Source organism: Hoplias malabaricus, chromosome Y (assembly GCF_029633855.1).
Source record: "Hoplias malabaricus isolate fHopMal1 chromosome Y, fHopMal1.hap1, whole genome shotgun sequence".
NCBI lineage: Eukaryota > Metazoa > Chordata > Actinopteri > Characiformes > Erythrinidae > Hoplias > Hoplias malabaricus.
The window spans coordinates 7,976,498-7,995,027 of NC_089820.1; the positions used below are offsets into that span (position 1 = coordinate 7,976,498).

Genomic DNA, 18,530 nt, shown 5'->3' on the forward strand with positions numbered 1-18,530 from the left:
AGGATTCAGGTCAGGACTTTGAATGACTGAAGAAAAACAAAGAGAAGACTTGAGTGGCCTAGTCAGAGGTGGACTTGCTGGTGGGTTTTGGATCACTGTCCTGCTGCAGAACCCAAGTTTGTTTCAGCTTGAGGTCACGGACAGACGGCTGAAGATTCTCCTTCAGGATTTTTTTGGTAGACAGCAGAATTAATGATTCCATTTATCAAAGCAAGTCTTACAGGTCCTGAAGCAGCAAAACAGCCCCAGACCATCACACTACCACCACCACCATGTTTTACTGTAGGTATGATGCTCTTTTTCTGAAATGCTGTGCTACTTTTACAGATGTAATGGGACACCTTCCAAAAAGTTCAACTTCTGTCTCGTCAGTCTAAAGAGTATTTTTCCAAAAGTCTTGGGGATCATCAAGATGCTTTCTGGCAAAATTGAGATAAGCCTTAATGTTGTTTTTGCTCAACAGTGGTTTTCGTCTTGGCACTCTGCCATGCAGGCAATTTTTGCCCTGTCTCTTTCTTATGGTGGAATCATGAGTGTTGACCTTAACTGAGGCAAGTGAGGCCTGCAGTTGTTGTGGGGTCTTTTGTGACCTCTTGGATGGGTCATTGCTGCGCACTTGGGGTAAGTTTGGTCGGCTGGCCACTGCTGGGAAAGTTCACCATTGTTACACGTTTTCACCATTTGTGGATAATGGCTCTCACTGTGGTTCGCTGGAGTTCCAAAACTTTAGAAATGGCTTTATAACCCTTTCCAGAGTGATAAATCTCAATTACTTTCTTTCTCATTTGCTCCTGAATTTCTTTGGATCTTGGCATGATGTCTACTTTGCTTTGTCAGGCAGGTCTTATTTAAGTGATTTCTTGATTGAGAACAAGTGTAGCAGTAATCAGGCCTGGGTGTGGCTAGAGAAATTGAACTCATGTTTGATAAACCACAGTTAACTTATGTTTTAACAGGGGGGCAAACACTTTTTCACACAGGGCCATGTAGTTTTGGATTTCTCCCATAATAATAAAAAACCTTCATTTAAAAACTGCATTTTGTGTTTACTTGTGTTGTCTTTGACCCATATTTAATTTTTTTAATGATCTGAAACTTTTAAGTGTGACAAACGTGCAATAAAATAAGTAATCATCAAACACTTTTTCACACCACTGTATATAATTGTACCTACCATACAATTGTATAACTAAAAAAGCATGGTACGGAATATAAAGGGTAACACTGATGGCCTTTTGTCACAGACTCGGCTTTAGGGGATTACATCTGTTTTGTTTTTTTCACACCACTGTATAAGAACACCACTGAAGGTAAAAGAGAAAGGAGATGGTACCTGTCTACTTCCTCCTTCATGTATGTGGTGTAGCTGCTGCCACCGTAGGAGAAGAGCAGGCCTCCATCACTCAGTCTGTGGACGTCAATCTCAATATCAGATCTGTTCATGATAATCACATAGGTGGTAGGGGACTGACGGGCCACCTACACACACACACACAGATTAACACACATACCTGCAATTAAAGTTTTTGATTACACAACTAAACTTTACAATATTCTACTAAAACATGCACTATGGTTATTGTAGTGCAACTTTACTTTCCATAACTTGAGATTTACACTGTATCTTTGATGAACAAAAAACTAACATGGAGATTCCACAGGCTTGAGTAAAGGGATTAGTTCATCTCCTGTTACCTGGAGAGAGTATTTGATTCCCTCATAAATCAGATCCACATCCACTGTGTTCACCAGACTGGCAGCAGGTAATACTTGACCCCTGAGGACCAAAAGACACCCAGATTACAGCTCTAATCTAGAAAAGACAGACCTAAAATCTGGTTTTACCCACAGTGGCCTCTGAGAGCCAGTATGGCTGTAGGTTTCATCTCCTACTAAAAATGAAAACACCAGATTCCAAAGCAGTGGGACTCAACCTCTAAACAATCGATAATGTGTGCTCCTGCTATAATTTGGAATAAACACTGCAGTCATGTTTAACCCTGTTAACCTTGGTTTCTTTCAGCAAAAATATATGTTTTGTGTCAGAAAAAAACAGAAATCATGAACATGATGGAGTGGGTCACTTATGTGATTGGCTACAGTGGAAAGTTTTCCTTGTAATGCCAAGAATAAACGAAAGCAAAATTTAGCCAGAGATGTTGAGTTGCTGATCAAATCTGGTGTAAATGTATAATCTGTATCAATTATTTTTCATTGTTAATATTAGCTTCAATATCTAGCTTTATTTAACAGCAATCACTGAACATTTAAACCAACACAGCTCTGGTCATGGACAGTTTTTAAGTATTATACACCAGCTTTAGATAGGTTTAAATGTCTGGAATTATATAGGTTTTAGTTTTTAAGTATTATACACCAGCTTTAGATAGGTTTAAATGTCTGGAATTATATAGGTTTTAGTTTTTAAGTATTATACACCAGCTTTAGATAGGTTTAAATGTCTGGAATTATATAGGTTTTAAGAACAATCAAGTTCTTCTGAATTTATGTTATTACTGAATTTATTATAAAGAAGCTCACCTTTCAAGTGAATGGAGAAAGTCTGACATGCTCTTTCTGAAATTAGCGTCAGCCACATGCAGCGCTCCACACACCACACCCAACATGGTGTCCGGCCTCTCTGCCTTAAACACAAACACACACGTCCAGATGAGCATTTATTGTGTTGTCAGAATAGGTTTACAAATGATCCACCAAACCAAGAGATGCCCTAGTATTGTTTATTTACTGTTACTGCAATCTAAGCCTTTGCACAACATTTTAGAGGATTCTAGGAGATCCCAAACAATTACAAGTTTCTACCGCAGTGTCACTATCAGGGTCCTCCCAGGGTCCTGTGAGTTTGGTGTGGGTTTCCTCTAGGTGCTCCAGTTTCCTCACACAGTTCAAAATCTCATGTTAGTAAGAGAATTGGAAAGCGAAAGTATCCATATAGTTTTGAGAGTGAGTGTGTGGTGCCCTGTGACTGACATTTAAAGTGATACAAATTTCTGTGGCTGTTTATCTTTAAGGTTCATGTGATGATGCTAAAGAGTATCACGGTACATTTCATGTTTTTAAACAAATATAAATCTGTTTGTGCACCCCAAAATACCTGATTTAATAGAATTCAGTACAAAGAGTCTCTAAAACAGTTGGGACATGTAGTGCAGCATAACTGGATTTTAGTTTTATTGTATTGTTCAGCCCTGTTCCAGAGCCTTGTGTAAGGTACTAATGGAACTCAGTGAGCCAATTCAGAAATGTTAACACTGTCTTGTATTTTATTTTCCTCTTTTTGTATCTGTACCTGTACTTTCTCAGCAATGAGGTGGTCCAGCCAGCCTGTGTCTATGTCATTATTTCTGAAACTCTCAGTCTCCAGCAGTTTAATGAGATACTCCACAGTAGTCCTGAAATCGCCTCGGATAGAAAGTTCCTTCATCGCCACCACCATGTTACTGCCCACAGAAAAACAAAACTCAATAAACACATTTATGGAATAAAACCAGTTCCTGTCACAAAAATGCTGATAAAAAATGTTTATTTAAAAAATATATAGTTAAAACTAAATATGTGTTGGAAATAAATGCAATTTTCTTAAACTGTTAAGTTCTCAGCAGTTAAAAAGTAGCTAGTTCTAATAAAACCAAATATAAATCAAGCAATTTAATTCACTGTCTAATTTACAAATCCGTACTGCATGTTGCTTTCAATATGTAAAGTGTATGTCATTACTGAAGACAATAAAATGAATCTGACAGGTTATATACACTGGTGTAAATGACGGCACTCACGAGATGGCCTCCTCTCGGTTCTCCCCCCAGGAGAAGCAGTGTCCAAACTGAGAATCAGCAAATTCGTGAAGACCCCCCGTAGCCCCCACACTGAAGTATCCCCAGACGTTCTTACTGCTTCGGAAATTTAGCTCCTGCACTGTACCGGAGCTGGGCTTGAAACCCTGAAGAAGAGACTGATGATTAATCAGTGGTCTCCAATTCTGATATTCATGGTTTTGCTATGGTACACTGAACCTTTACATCAACCATTATTTGTCTGTGTATTGGTTTTCTTTTTTTTCTATACTTCAAGAAAAATGGATATATTATCTGCTTAATTAATATAAATGGCAGTAGTTTTGAAAGGCATGTTAATATCATTATTCAGTGCTCAGTAATTTCAAAACCGAACATGCCAGAATGCATATTAATTACCATTGGTGCACTGTAAAATATGTTGCTGATTCAAACACACATTAAAACAAGTATCATCATCAAGCTAGCAGACAGTATTAAAGGAGGAAACAATCATTTTTAGCATCAACAATAAGAAGCATATACTATGCTATACCCCTTTTCCACAAGGTAACTCAGTTCTCTGGGATCTTAATAGAACCTCTGTGTCATCCTTTGGTCAAACTAACTCAAGGATCAAACACAACAGCACCGTCCCTGAAAGACTCCGTGGAACCGCTCCCCTACATGGGGTGGCCATGTTTAAACTAGTGCTAAAAAAAGGGAACTGACAGGTGCCACAGTATAATGGATATTTCGTAACATGAAAAACAATTCAAAGAAAATCACTGATTGCTCTTTTAGGTCCTAGCTTGAAAGATTATACATCCAACAAAGCTATGTGATTTAGCTCAGTGTAAAACGAAACAACAAAACACAATAAAATATGTCCCCCACCTCATCCGGGTTCTCGCTGGTGATTCGAGCTGCAATGACGTGTCCGTGAGGACACGGGGCACACTCTGGAGATTTAAAATTAATCACAGTGTCCCCCCATGGATCCGCTCCATACAGCACTCGAATATCCTTTATTCTGTGGAGAGGAATCCCCATCGCAATCTACACACAAAAATAAACAAGCCATGTATTTTTCTCCATTAACGTGAGATATCTTCAGTGCTATTTGTATCTTACATATTGTTTTATATCTTATTTATATGATCCATAATTAAATTAACAACTTTTCAAAGTCTGCAATACTTTTACACAGAGATACCTTTGTTCCTGGCATTATTCTTCTATTTTATGCTATAGTGTGTCATTTGTAATAAGCTCTATTACAGATAGACAGACAGACAGACAGACATGGGTCAGCTCCATGTAAACACATGCTACATTTGTGCAGCGTAGGATCATTATGTGGTTGTTTGGTTGGTGTGTGTGTGTGTGTGTGTGTGTGTGGGTGTGTGTAGTACCTGAAGCTGTGCAGCTGGCAAGTTGACGTCTGCAATCATTTCCGTGCAGGGATGTTCAACCTGCAGCCTGGGGTTCAGTTCCAGAAAATGAAAACTCCCGTCCTCTGAGAACAAATATTCCACTGTCCCAGCACTCACATAACCCACCATCTTAGCCATGCGTACTGCAAACTGACACACACACACACACACACACACACACACACACACACACACACACACACACATCCTTACTGAAGAATCTCTACATTGAGAAACCAGAGAAGCAATATACACTCAAAGCCATTATTAAAAGAGCAATCTATCATTTTAATACCAAAACATTTTTTCTATAAAGAAAACCTGTATGAAGTAGAAACCTGGGTAAGAAAATAGATTTAGGACAGAATCTCTGCTACATCCAGAAATGGCAACTAGATACCAATATTAATTATTATTATTACTAAAACTTGCTTATAACAAGTGTTATAAATGCCTATTCACTCATGTTTAGGAACATATAAAGGGTGTGCAGGTCAAAGCTACACACTAAAGAAGCTAAGTGTCCTTGCTCTAGATTTCACTTGTAAACATATTTAAAGAATCCCCAGCTCAAGAATCAATTCCCAGTGAACAGATGTTCAAATATAGTTCTTCCCAGAAAATTACAGAAGAAACAAACTCCTGATTAACAGCCTTCATTTCAGAATAAACATTGTATGAGAAGATGCTCAAAACTTTTAAAACATTTCATGTTTTATATATTCTCACCTGCTCCATCTGCTCAAAGGTGGCAGCAGAGACGATGGTGGGTGGAGCTTCTTCAATAATCTTCTGGTGTCTGCGCTGGATCGAGCAATCGCGTCCAAACAGAGAAATGGCGTTCCCATACTCGTCCGCCAGGATCTGTACCTCCTGATGACGAGCATGCTGAGCCAACTGCATGATGAAGATCGGAGAACCCGGAACCTCCACCTGGACCTGGAGGATCCAAAAATATAGTACAGTAAAAGCACTGTAGAACATTGGAGGTGTTGTAGTAGTTATAGTATTTCTGTGGTATTTCTATTAAAATGGATGGATGGATGTGTTTTGTGTGAGATCCAATAGAAATGCTCCAAAATTACTAGGGAATAAATTCAAAACCCTTCCAAAAGTTAACAATGGAATATTGTTCTATTGTAAAGTTACTATTTTGGAGATTCAAGGTTTGCACGCTTTCACATATTAAAAATAAACATATATTCAGCCTTTATCATGTGTCTGAACCTGTCTGAAGAAGCTCGGGAAATCTTCAGCACTGTCCACTTTCCTGATGCCCTTCCCACCTCCTCCCTCTGATGCCTTTATGACCACAGGGTAACCGATCTTCTCTGCCCCCTGCAGCCAAAAAAACACACAACTCAGTTAAAACAGTGTCTCTATAGCAACACACAACATAAACAACTATAAAATAAAACTTCAAATTTAATAGCTAATGATATATAAAGTAGACAAACTGGTGTGATATTATTAAAGTGACACTCCTTAGGTTTAGTGGATTCGTGAACTTTTGCATGATAATCGCACCTAAACATATAAAACATTTATTATATAATATTAAATGATATTAAATATAATATTTTGTTCCCCTCCACACTCAAGAGTATAACTACTTTCAATGTAAAAAATCTTAAGGACAGTCGCTTTAATTACATTTTTTTACTTAATAATTTATTATTTTTTTACTTTATAAAAGTATCAAACAGATATAAGGAAAATATCCACATTCGGCATCATGTATATCCACTGCAATTTTCAGAAGATGTAGGGTATTGATTAAATTCTAGTTACACTATATGTCCAAAAGTTTGCAGTTTTGAATCCACTGGCAGATAATTTCAATAAGCTTTGTTTTTTTAAAACAAATGGACTATAGTCTGTATTTGTAATGCTACAAAGTGTTCCTGCAGTCAGCGGAGCTGATGAAATGGACAGTAAGTAATGAAACGATTGGGTGGTCCTGCTGTTATGATTGATTTTTACACAACAATTTATTAGAACTAGATGAAATATTTATCCAAATATCCTGCTGTGTTAAGCTTTGTATATACCGCAAGGCCTTCGTCCACATCTCTGACACAGCCTTTAGTGTAAATGTCCAGCGGGACACTGATCACATGACCCAATGTCTGCTCCTCTTCTCCCCATTGCACTTTTAACCCTGTGGGGGAAATAAAATCCAAAATCAGAGATGTGGCTTCTATTGTTTCTCTACAATAAAAAGTAGAAATGACTTAAAGCACAGGCAGAAAAATATGCAATTAGGAAGGAAACCACACAAGATATTTAATCACTATTGAAACTAAACAAAAATAGTGTTTGAAAATGTGAGAATATTTTATAGGGTAGGGACCAATGGACATGGTTAAAAATTATACTGTAATAAAATCTCTTTTAACTTTTCTTACACTGAAAGATAAGAACGTAGGAAGATTCTTTCCTCTTAGAGATATAAGGTTTAGTTAGAGCAGTGTCAATGTGGAAAATTATTCATTGGAAAACATCTGATTAAAGGGAAATACCAATGAATGTGGGTTTGGTTTGGTAAGAAATCATCCATCATAGAGAATCTGATACAGTGGTAGTGAATGGAACCAGACATCTGACTCAAAAAGCTCATTACACAAAGGTAAAACTGTCCTGAAATGAAAGCTGAAACATAGTTCTCAAAATGTTTCTGTTTTTAAAATCAGTCCTCATAAAGAGGAACATGCATTGTGTTGTGAAGAAACTTACATAAATGAGATTTCAATTATTTTCCATAGTCCTCATCCTGATTCCATATGGAACTTCCATATGGACTGGTGAAGCCACTGGGTTAAGGGAACCTAAAATCCTATATTTGTGTGCTACACATGGACATGCCTGGCTCTATTCACCATCACATAAAAAATATAGTCCCTGCACTCCATTTCACCATTTCAACCATTTCACACCAAATCAAATCACTCTCCAATCACTGAATTCACTAGAACAAAGTCCTTTTTATTCATCTTTCCCAGCTGCAGTGAGAGTGCGTGTGCTGGTGTGGAGATGTGTGGGTGACTGTGAGATGTTACCAGATCCGGTCCAGGGTAAAGTTGGGATTCCTGCAGTTTGAGCTACAATAGAAGAAGCCACTTTATCTCCCAGTGCCCACATGGCTTTACTGGATGGACCTGCCACAGAGACACAACACTGAGTACAGAACGTTTCTATAACAGGACTCCCAAGTGGCTCAGCTATCTAAATGTTAACCTTATCAATGGGAATTTGTTATTTTGTTCCCTGGTGATGCAATAGCCGCCCGTATCAAGGAGTCCATGTCATCAAAACTGTTCTCTCTAACTCTGTTATCAGTTAGTATCCTCCTCCAAATGAGCTGAAATGTTTACTGATGTGTGAACAGCAAATAAAAGTCAAAGTGGGCATTTTCATAAATCTCTGACTTCACGACTGAGAGAGTCAAGGCTAATGGGTGGAACTGAAACAAACATACACAGCCAAAACTAGTTTACTCTATTTTCTTTCTTTTATTATCTCTGTTTCCATTAATACCATTCATTTTAGAAAGAAATGTTGGAGAAAAAGCTCTCCACAAACTGTTGGCCATATGGATTAACCACAGTTCATATGTAATCCCTAGTTTATCAGATCCATCAGTCATTAAAATCAGATGATTCTGTTGGAACTGAACAAATCCTGCTGCTGGATTTATGTTTATTTGTTGCAAGGAGCTTTTCTGTAGCAGCAACAAATTTACAGAATATACACTTCACCCTAATTACTGAGGTTTAGTCTTAATTTAAAGTGTGAATGATTAAATTAATGATGTAACAACTAAGTGTAGCCTGGAACCTAGAAACCACCTCTCATAATCAATTTAAATTAAGCTGGAGTGAGTTTTCAGATTCATACCTAAGAATGAAATTCCTGCTTTATTGAGCAGCTCTGGAAGTTTGGGGTTTTCTGAGGCATGACCCCAGCCGGCCCACACTGCCTAAAGGCATGACATCATCATTATATCATCATCATGATCATCAGAGAACATCCCATACATCAGTATAGATACATAAACACAACACACTACTACTGCTTAAGCTAAAGATTCATGCTGAAAAAAAAACCCAGTAAAAATGAAAATGAACAGACAAAAAGATAAAAAGGAAAAGTCTTCTAGAGTGTTCTATAAAAGTATATTTTGCATAGACATTGATAAATATCAGTATTTTATCAATACTTATCATCAATACTAGAAGAAAAACTTAATGTGAAAGCTTCAGTTGGCCCTTACGCTGCATGAAAATATCCTAATTAAAAATGATTTAGACTAAATAAATATTGTTCCATTATATTTCTATACAAAGTAAAGAATATTCTTCCTTCTCATGTAACATTACACATTTGGAGATTAGGTTTCATCCTAACAGCTGTAACACCTGTAACCAGACCTGATTCTCGGGAGTTGTGCCAGTCTTTCACATAATTACTTATTGGAGCTATATATCCTTATATAGAGAGAAAACAAATGTGTTCCTCAGTGTGAGAGCTGTACCTGCACTGGGATCCTTTTAGCAATGTCCACAATCATCTCCACATTGGCATAGTTATTATTGTTGGGTCCTCCAGGAACTGGCACATAGTGATCTGCCATTTTAATGTACTCTAAAATTACAAAAAAAAACATGCTTAATTCATTAATCCAGTTTCATAAAATCTGTCACACATATTAATACAAGTTGCATAATGAAAACTTTTATTATATTTTATTCTACTCCCACAATCACAGAAGAGTCATAATGTTATAGAAGTGAATGTTAAAACACTGTTGTTATGAAATTATTCGAATGATGAAAGTGCATGTAATATTTAACATGTATTTTCACCACAGTGATCATTCTAAATGTTAAAACAGAGGTGTCTACATGCATATAATTCATTCACTAAATGGACAAACACTTCAATAACCTGATAATGAGAAAACCGAGATTCTACATGTGTCATTTGGTAATCACATTTCTTTATAAATACAGGACTGGACAGGAACTAACCAAAAAACTCTATACATCATGTAACATCATGTAATCTTTCTATTAATGTCTAATATCTATGTTTTTATGAGCTTTTCTGACTCTAAATTTCATGAAACCATGTGATGGTTGTAGTGTTTACAGATTCCTGGGAAACTCTTCTTTATCTATTTCCACACATGCACAAATAAAAAAGAAATCTGAATATGTGTACACAGTTATGCAAAGCTGTATCATCTGATCTAATAAAACAGAAGTGTCTATACAACCCTACCTGCATTGGCCTTCAGGTCTTCAGGTGTAACCATGACAACAAAGCGAATGGTCCGTTCATTGCGAAACATTTCATACGACCATCGGCGGATTGAGCGCATGCACTTCACTGCAGCGATGCCATTATTCGCTATGAGCACCTGCAGAGTAACAGCATTAGCATTGACCTGGTTAAACGTAGCTCTTAGCTGTTCACGTTGCATGTTTTTAAATGTTGTAAAAGAGAGAATGGAAATTAATCTTGTCCTCAAACAGCGTGTGTTAAACTGATGTAACACAATGAGCTGTCAGTGTTCTCCTCCAAGTGTGTTGAGTTCTAATGCAATTGTGTTATTAAAGGTCTGACATGTTGGAGATTCATGAGTCGCAGAGAATGCTTCTGAATGTAAATATACATGGAAGTACTGGAAAATCAGCACAGCTGAATCAGCATCTTCAGACACAATTAATAAAAAGCACCTTCTCTATGACGTGTTTGCCTCCGAAACGTTTGACGAATTCGGCTGGAGACGCAACAGTGAAATCTCGAGGAACATCCATCCTTCTCTGTTCTCTGCCTTTTCTCATCAGGTGGGGACCGGACATGCTAGACCTGAAACTAATACACACAGACACACACACAAACACACAGGAAAACTCTTGTGACTGACACAGCCTGCAGTAGCAGGAGATAAATAACAGAGGCACATAATAGACTACGGTGGAAAAGCCAACTTTATCTCTCTCTCTCTCTGTTTCTGTAGGTAACTGATAATAACCATGCAGTTACACATTTGTTTACTGTGCTGATCTGTACTCATATATACTGCTGACTTTTACTTATCATCCTGACTATATCTCAATTTGTTTACAATGGCACAAGCAAAGGTTAAAGGAGCAATAATACATTTTTACCACTAACAACTATAAAACAATATCCATGAAACTAACTATTCATTCCACACTGGAGGAAACACCAAACTGCTTTATAGTCCCTGAACAATACACTTCATGCACTTTAATAGGTTTAGTACAGAGTCCCATGATCCATCCAGGCCACTGTGTGTCAGTGTAAAGGCTGTTTCATAAAGTGATGAAAAGTAAATGACTTTTTCACCACAAAAGCATCAACAAACAAGGACATTTTTATCAAGAGAGCACTTAATTGAGTCAAATATCTTATGCATTGGTTTGAATACTTTCTAAAACAGCAGCAAGTACATACCGGCTACAATTCCATCAGAGCACTGTATCACACTCAGCTGATCTGAGCTGACCCTTTTACTTTCTGACTGTTCTCTGTACTCTGCACCTCTGGTTAACTACAATTACAGGCTGATTCTCGCTGACCAATCAGGGCTCAGTATCTAATCATGGCAGACACAAACAGGAGGGGCTAAACCCTTCATCACAGTCTGAACTTTAACCCGTTCTGCACCGCTGACAGAAATAACAACAACCAAAACAGGCCCAGGAACAACAACTTCCTCATACAGTGGAAAATACTGTAATCAAATGAACTACAGCATGAGCTTGAACAATAAGTATGTAATAACTTCAGTTCCAAACTGACCAAAGGGAGGGAAAAAAAAGAAATAGAAAGAAAAAACCCAGCAGTGACAAATTAAACTCACATGTTTAGTATTGAGTTTTTTCAAAAGATCATTATTGTGGTGTGAAAGAAGTTGGTTGTGAAAGAAGCCATTACTGCTTTGAATATTTGGTTGAAATTTCAAAATACTTTTGAAAATGTCAGTTTTAAAAGGCATAGTTACAAATTTTCATTTAAAAGATTTCTAAAGGATATGCCGTAGTCAGACGGGAAAATTGGTCATACAAATATGTATTGCTTCTTAAAACTACAATATATAAAACAATACAAATACAGTGTAGAATATGAGCTGTTTAGGATGGCATGGTTGGGGAGATTAAATGACAGTTCTGTCCAGAGTTACAGGTTCAAGAGGCTTGTTAACCCTGTTGTTGAGGATAAAGGGACTGTTGTTTCCACTTGGAGAGATGAAAGAGTGTGTGTTTCTCCAGCTGGCTTTGACACAGGTTTTGAAACTCAAGCCAGTGACAGAGACAGAATTCAAACAACAAATTAAGCTCTGATAATATATTGTAAGGACAATAGTTGTGATGCTGAACTTTGAATGGTAATGCATTTAAAAAAGTTGAATACATGTTGATAAAGGTTCATTTAAAATATATACAAATACATATATTTTTTTAAATCAGGCATTTGTATTTATTTTTAAATGAGACAATCACCAGGAAGTGGTCACCCAAAATACAAAAAAAATAACCCAAAATACAACCAAAGCCCTCTCCAAACAGATTAAATTCTCCATCCTCAAAAAGAGAAGAAAAATCAAGTTTCGCTCTTGCTTCAGACCTCAACAAAACCACAGCTGTGACAGAGCCTGCACTGAGAAATAAATAGACACTAAATTAAGGGGCTGAGCAGCAAATCAAAGACCAGCCCAGACTACAGTCACTGGATGCATCCAGAAGGAATGAAAGCTATAAAAGTATGTCTGTATTTTAACTGCTCTAGTGCCACATTATGGAGGATTTTCAAGCTGCTAAATGTGAGTGAGTGAGGCTTCTGCTCTGTTCTTTCCTGCGGTGAAATAAAGAACCTGTAAAGAACTTCCAAGGTGTTCCAGAGTTCATCCTTTAAGAATGAAAGCTTTTCATAAATTGCATCCTGAATACCAGAGGTCAGTGCAAAGTTCCCAGACACTTTCCCCAAGAAATGCTGAGGAAAGAGGGGGGGTTGGGAGCTTTGTTATGCAACGGGTCTTCACTTCAGCTCGAGCCGGGCTTTGTCTTACAGCAGGAGCAAACACATTTAACCTTGTATTGGAGTGTATCTCAGTCAGAAGCACTGCGATAACCCCAGTCATTTCCCCTTTGGGTTGTGCACTACAAATAATGCTGTCATAAGCTTCTAACTAATTTTTGCAGAACTGTTTTTATTATTTAAGTTATTACTGACCTCCCAAAGTCCTGGAACCAGCTTAACATCTGTCGTCCATCATTGTCCATGATATAAACACTCAAATGAGCAAACTTTCTTTCCCTTTAACAATTACTCTTTCTCCCTCTTCCTTTCTTGCCCATTTGCTCCCTTTTTTCCCCTACCACTCTTCAAAAACACTTTTCTCTCCACCCCTTCCCTTTTCACTGCTTCCTTTTTTCTCCCTCTTCATTTCTTTCCTCTCTTGCACACCGAACTGCTCTACTCGCTTTCTCTTTTCTTCCTCCTCCCTCTTCCTTTCCCTCCCACTTCCTTTCTCACTCGTACACTTCTTCTCTACCTTCCTACTCTTTCTTCTTTTGTGCTGTTTTACATTCCCTCTCTCCACTATATCTCTTCCCTTGTCTTTCTCTCTCTCCTCCCCCTTCCCAACCCTGTCCAGTTTTGTCCCCTCTCCCTCTCCCTCCCTCTGTCAAGCAGAAGCATGTAGCTGAAGCACTTTCAGTATCTCAACTTCAGGAAATATAACACCACACACACACACACACACACACACACACACACACACACACATATATGCATGCATGCATTGTGGGGACATTACATTTTCTTATATTCATTTTGTGGAAGCTTATTCTAACCTTAAACATAATTACTTGTATATGCCTTAGCCTAATCTTAAAATACGTCTTCACCGTTACATCAAATAACTCATACTGTGGAGAACAGCCTCTGTTCCCCTCTATGGGTGCATTTAAACAAACTTTGGTCCCCACACCATCAGAGAAACCTGGTGCACACACGCACAGACACACACACACTCACAGTTCTACTTTCAGAACACTTTGTCCACATTGAGCTTCATACTCACCAACAGTACATAAGGGGAAAAAAACAAAAGGCATGTACTTTAACTGTTACTGCAAAATACTGACAGCTGTTCTTTTGTTATGAACAGTTATGAACTGAACACCTTTAGATTAACACAAGTTTGGTGTGTGAGTTTTGCACACACACACACACACACGATGAATTGTTTATTTGTGCATTGTTTATGTTCTAATGCACTGATCAGGAAGAGGCACATGGTTATAGATATTTCAATTTGATATATTGGCCATGTATAAACATATAATGCTGATAAATTCTTTTGAAGCACTGGACAGATGTTTACATAGGACTGTTGTGTCAAATCTCTATACTGCCCATATTTAAAACATCTGTCTAATGCCAGTAAATCCACATCTCCTTGCTTGTCTCACCGCTGGATTCAAAGAGATTAATTTCCATTTCTGAAAGTGTCCCCCACTCTAGAGAAATTAGTCTTTTGGTGTGTCCTCTTCTGGATAACTGTCCTTTAACAGTGGCACTCAACAGCTGAGTCAAGTAAGTGACTCACGATCCAGACCTCAATAAAGCAACTGTGGAAGGACTGACCCAGGATCAGATGTCTGTCTGTTTACAACATTAGAATAGATTCTTTCCACAGGTCAAACTCAAGGTAAACACATAAAACCAATAAACCTCCGCTCAGTATCGCTCTATATTTAGCGTCTCCTGAGAACAAACAATCAAAAGGAATTGGGGACACAGTGTGTGTGCCAGAGTTCTGACTTTCTTTGTGAGCGTATGCATGTGTGTGTGTGTGTGTGTGTGTGTGTGTGTGTGTGTGATTTACAGCAAAACAATTTAAGTGACAGCATCTGCAATTTAATCTATATAACTAATAGTTCTCATTATGATATTATGAATAGGAATATCATACAATTACTTCAAAAAGCCTTAATTGTTAAGTGTTTAATGTAGAGAGAAATGGCTTTTTAATGAGCATTTATTGAAATAAAAAAATACTATTATTATCCGTGTAGCTTCTAGAATTTTATACAAAAAAAAGACACTATCTGAAAATAAACTCACTTATAATTAATAGACTTTTCATATTCATATGAGTCTCATAATGAGAAATATTGGATATACTGAGTACATTTAAGATGATGTTTCTTGCTAAGATATTACTTTTGCATTTCATTTGTGCAACTGCAGGTGTGTGTGTTAGTGTGTGTCAATGTCAGAAAGAAGTTTCCTTTAATAGCACGACACTTGGCCTGTGCTAAGAGCACAAACCAGAGCACATGGAGAAAGGTCATGTGGCCAGGAGCCAGTCTTAGAGTAAACATAACAGCTTTCAGAGCCAAAATCATTTAGTCCAGCAGCACCCTCTACTGAGGAGAAACAAGTATTTATTACCAAAGAAGGAATCTCATTTTAAGTCCATGAATGAACCAATTAATGCTCCACAGAGCAGATCCCTCATGTGGGAGTGGCCATGTGTGAAACAGGTTTAGTACAGAGATTTTGATTAATTCAGGACTATATACAACATGAAGAAGAAGCTATACAAGGCTGACCCCAAGTGGAGGACATGCCATTGATCATGAAATGCTTCATCCCAATGACTACAATAACAGTTTGATTCCTCTCATATGAGCTGCATCTTAAAGACATGCAAAAATATTAAATAATCATTTTGAAGGATGTTTTTTGGTAGTAAAAATGACTGATTACTCCTTTAAAATACCTTTCCTGAGAGTTGTGAGTGGAGTGTACCTCAGGCTGATGGAGGGCTGAGTCTCTTGTGAAGCTGATGCTGAAGCTGAAGCTACTGATTTGGAAGGCTCTGGTGGAGAGTTTTGAAGTTTGATATTTTTGCTCAAAGCTGGAGGTTCATCGTCAGATGAATTATCTTCGGATGCACCCAAGATAAACTTCAGCTTCTCTCTGGTTTCTTCAGATGAACTGAACTTGGGCCTGGACACAGGGGATGGACATATCTATAATAAACCTATATTTGTTAAAATGCACCTTTGAATAAAATTTGCCTCAAAGGTGCAGAAATATCCAAACTTTTCCTCATGACCATATATTTCTGCCCTCTGGTGCAACTGTACCTGGACGTTCCTGCAGTGGATTTAGAGGGGCATGATGTATCTAGAGCTGTGGTTTCCCTGGTGTTCAAGTGGCCAACTGAAGGACAGTTAACGCGGGTGTTTTTATCCAGTGGGGGTTTCTCCATGTTTCCTGACGAAATTAGGGAAGATCCACAGTCCATCAGCACAGACTAATCCTCCCTATAATCAAGGAGGAATAAATATTGATTTAATTTGTTAGTCTGTCATTATAGGCAAGTAGGTATAACACAGACACACCCCTCTGCCTACAAGAAATATGAAACATTAGCTTGAAATTTGTTCAACTGATTATTTTGGGGGGCGGCACTGTGGCGCAGCAGGTAGTGTCGCAGTCACACAGCTCCAGGGGCCTGGAGGTTGTGGGTTTGATTCCCGCTCCGGGTGACTGTCTGTGAGGAGTTGGTGTGTTCTCCCCGTGTCCGCGTGGGTTTCCTCCGGGTGCTCCGGTTTCCTCCAACAGTCCAAAAGCACACGTTGGTAGGTGGATTGGCGACTCGAAAGTGTGAGTGAATGTGTGTGTGTGTCTGTGTTGCCCTGTGAAGGACTGGTGCCCCCTCCAGGGTGTATTCCCGCCTTGCACCCAATGATTCCAGGTAGGCTCTGGACCCACCACGACCCTGAATTGGATAATGGTTACAGATAATGAATGATTATTTTGGCATTTTTTTAAAATGCCATGCAAATAAAAATGTTCTTTACTTAATAATAACACACATTTTATTTTATTGTAAAGCTTCCAAAATAGTTCACAATAAAAAGATAATGTCTAAGAAAATCATTATAAAAATATGTCAATTATTTTATATAGTAAAAAAATCCTAGCTGCCCTTTGCACTGATATATGCAACAGGACCTAAAATACTTAAAAATCATTTAACAGCCTGTATACAGAAATAAAATAAAAAAAATTCAAACATATCTACTAGTGTATGTTTTATTTAATATAAAAAACTGAGAAATAAGTATTGCCACAGACTGAAATATTGGGATATCCATTTGTGGAGTATATTGTGATATAATGTACATCACAATATCTATTATATATTACATATATCACAAAATATATAGTGTTTTGTGATGGAGCTTGATGTTGCCCCATACCTCTGACTGGCCTGCAGTGCTGTAAACACTGGATATTCTTGCATCAGTCTACAGTGTTCAGAGGAATCCAAACATCCATATACTCCAGCCTCCTGGAAAATAAAATACAAACAAATACTGTCCATTATTATATTTTTATCTAACACAAATTAACAACTTATAAAGAAAAAATAGCATTTTCAGATTACAATATTAAAACTGGCCTATTAAGGCATTGTATCACTGAAGGAACAGCTGATAAACATGACTACACTGAGAACAATGAAAAAATCCCCTTGCTGTGATGTCAGTAATCACAATTTTCACATTTTTCAAAATTTGCAAGTGCTTCTGTTTTGGGCCAAATGTGTTTCAGTGGGTATTTAGCAGTTATTCTTTTTTCTCTAAGAGGAACACAGAAAAAAAAGGTTTACAAATGTAAATAGCAGAAAAGCCACAGTGGAAATAAAGAATAAAAATAAACATGATTCATTAAGTAAAGAGTAAGTAAAGTGTATCCCCAAACTTTGTCTAACATTTTAGCTAAAGTGAATCCAGGCTGTGTTCAGTTGCAGTGCTGAAATAAATGGACTTACCCACAGATTGCGTGTAATATCCCTTAGACTTCACTAAGCCATATGGACTTAAAAAGTTAGAACTGTGCCTGGGAGCTTATCTGACCCAAAAAAGTGTAAAATACGCTTTCAAAACAAGTCAGTGTCTGTTGGACGTCCTTGTTGTAGTACCAGCAAACTCTAGACCTATAAGTATGACCTCGCCGTGTTTATTTACAGCACCCCCCCCCCCCCAAACCCATCCCCCCTTCCCCTCATCACCTTACAGGAGCAATCATCAGCCTATAGTAAATAATATTTATGACAATGGCTATTTATTATTTTTATGCATTGTTTTATAAAGTTCAACTCACAACTAATCTGAAATCAAATTTCTTTGTAGTCCCTGAACGAACCAGGGCATGCTTCACAGAGCAGGTCCATACAGAT

At 37.8% G+C, this 18,530-nt stretch overlaps 1 protein-coding gene across 4 annotated transcripts in view; it reads right to left on the reverse strand.

The window, feature by feature from the left end:
• The window catches only part of LOC136677830 (acetyl-CoA carboxylase 2-like), a 47,358-nt gene that overhangs the window by 26,430 nt on the left and 2,398 nt on the right, over nucleotides 1-18,530 (reverse strand). For all 4 annotated transcript variants that reach the window (XM_066655494.1, XM_066655493.1, XM_066655491.1 and 1 more), the window contains exons 2-19: nucleotides 17,548-17,639; nucleotides 16,426-16,605; nucleotides 16,085-16,285; nucleotides 10,972-11,110; nucleotides 10,514-10,652; nucleotides 9,765-9,874; nucleotides 9,128-9,209; nucleotides 8,290-8,388; nucleotides 7,282-7,391; nucleotides 6,458-6,568; nucleotides 5,960-6,169; nucleotides 5,210-5,380; nucleotides 4,692-4,853; nucleotides 3,798-3,961; nucleotides 3,311-3,461; nucleotides 2,542-2,645; nucleotides 1,696-1,777; nucleotides 1,334-1,479 (exon numbers count right to left, since the gene is read on the reverse strand). In XM_066655494.1, the coding sequence (XP_066511591.1) occupies nucleotides 1,334-1,479; nucleotides 1,696-1,777; nucleotides 2,542-2,645; nucleotides 3,311-3,461; nucleotides 3,798-3,961; nucleotides 4,692-4,853; nucleotides 5,210-5,380; nucleotides 5,960-6,169; nucleotides 6,458-6,568; nucleotides 7,282-7,391; nucleotides 8,290-8,388; nucleotides 9,128-9,209; nucleotides 9,765-9,874; nucleotides 10,514-10,652; nucleotides 10,972-11,110; nucleotides 16,085-16,285; nucleotides 16,426-16,586 (2,342 nt within the window). In that variant the 5' untranslated portion in view covers nucleotides 16,587-16,605; nucleotides 17,548-17,639. The remainder of the gene's footprint in view (nucleotides 1-1,333; nucleotides 1,480-1,695; nucleotides 1,778-2,541; nucleotides 2,646-3,310; nucleotides 3,462-3,797; nucleotides 3,962-4,691; nucleotides 4,854-5,209; nucleotides 5,381-5,959; nucleotides 6,170-6,457; nucleotides 6,569-7,281; nucleotides 7,392-8,289; nucleotides 8,389-9,127; nucleotides 9,210-9,764; nucleotides 9,875-10,513; nucleotides 10,653-10,971; nucleotides 11,111-16,084; nucleotides 16,286-16,425; nucleotides 16,606-17,547; nucleotides 17,640-18,530) is intronic.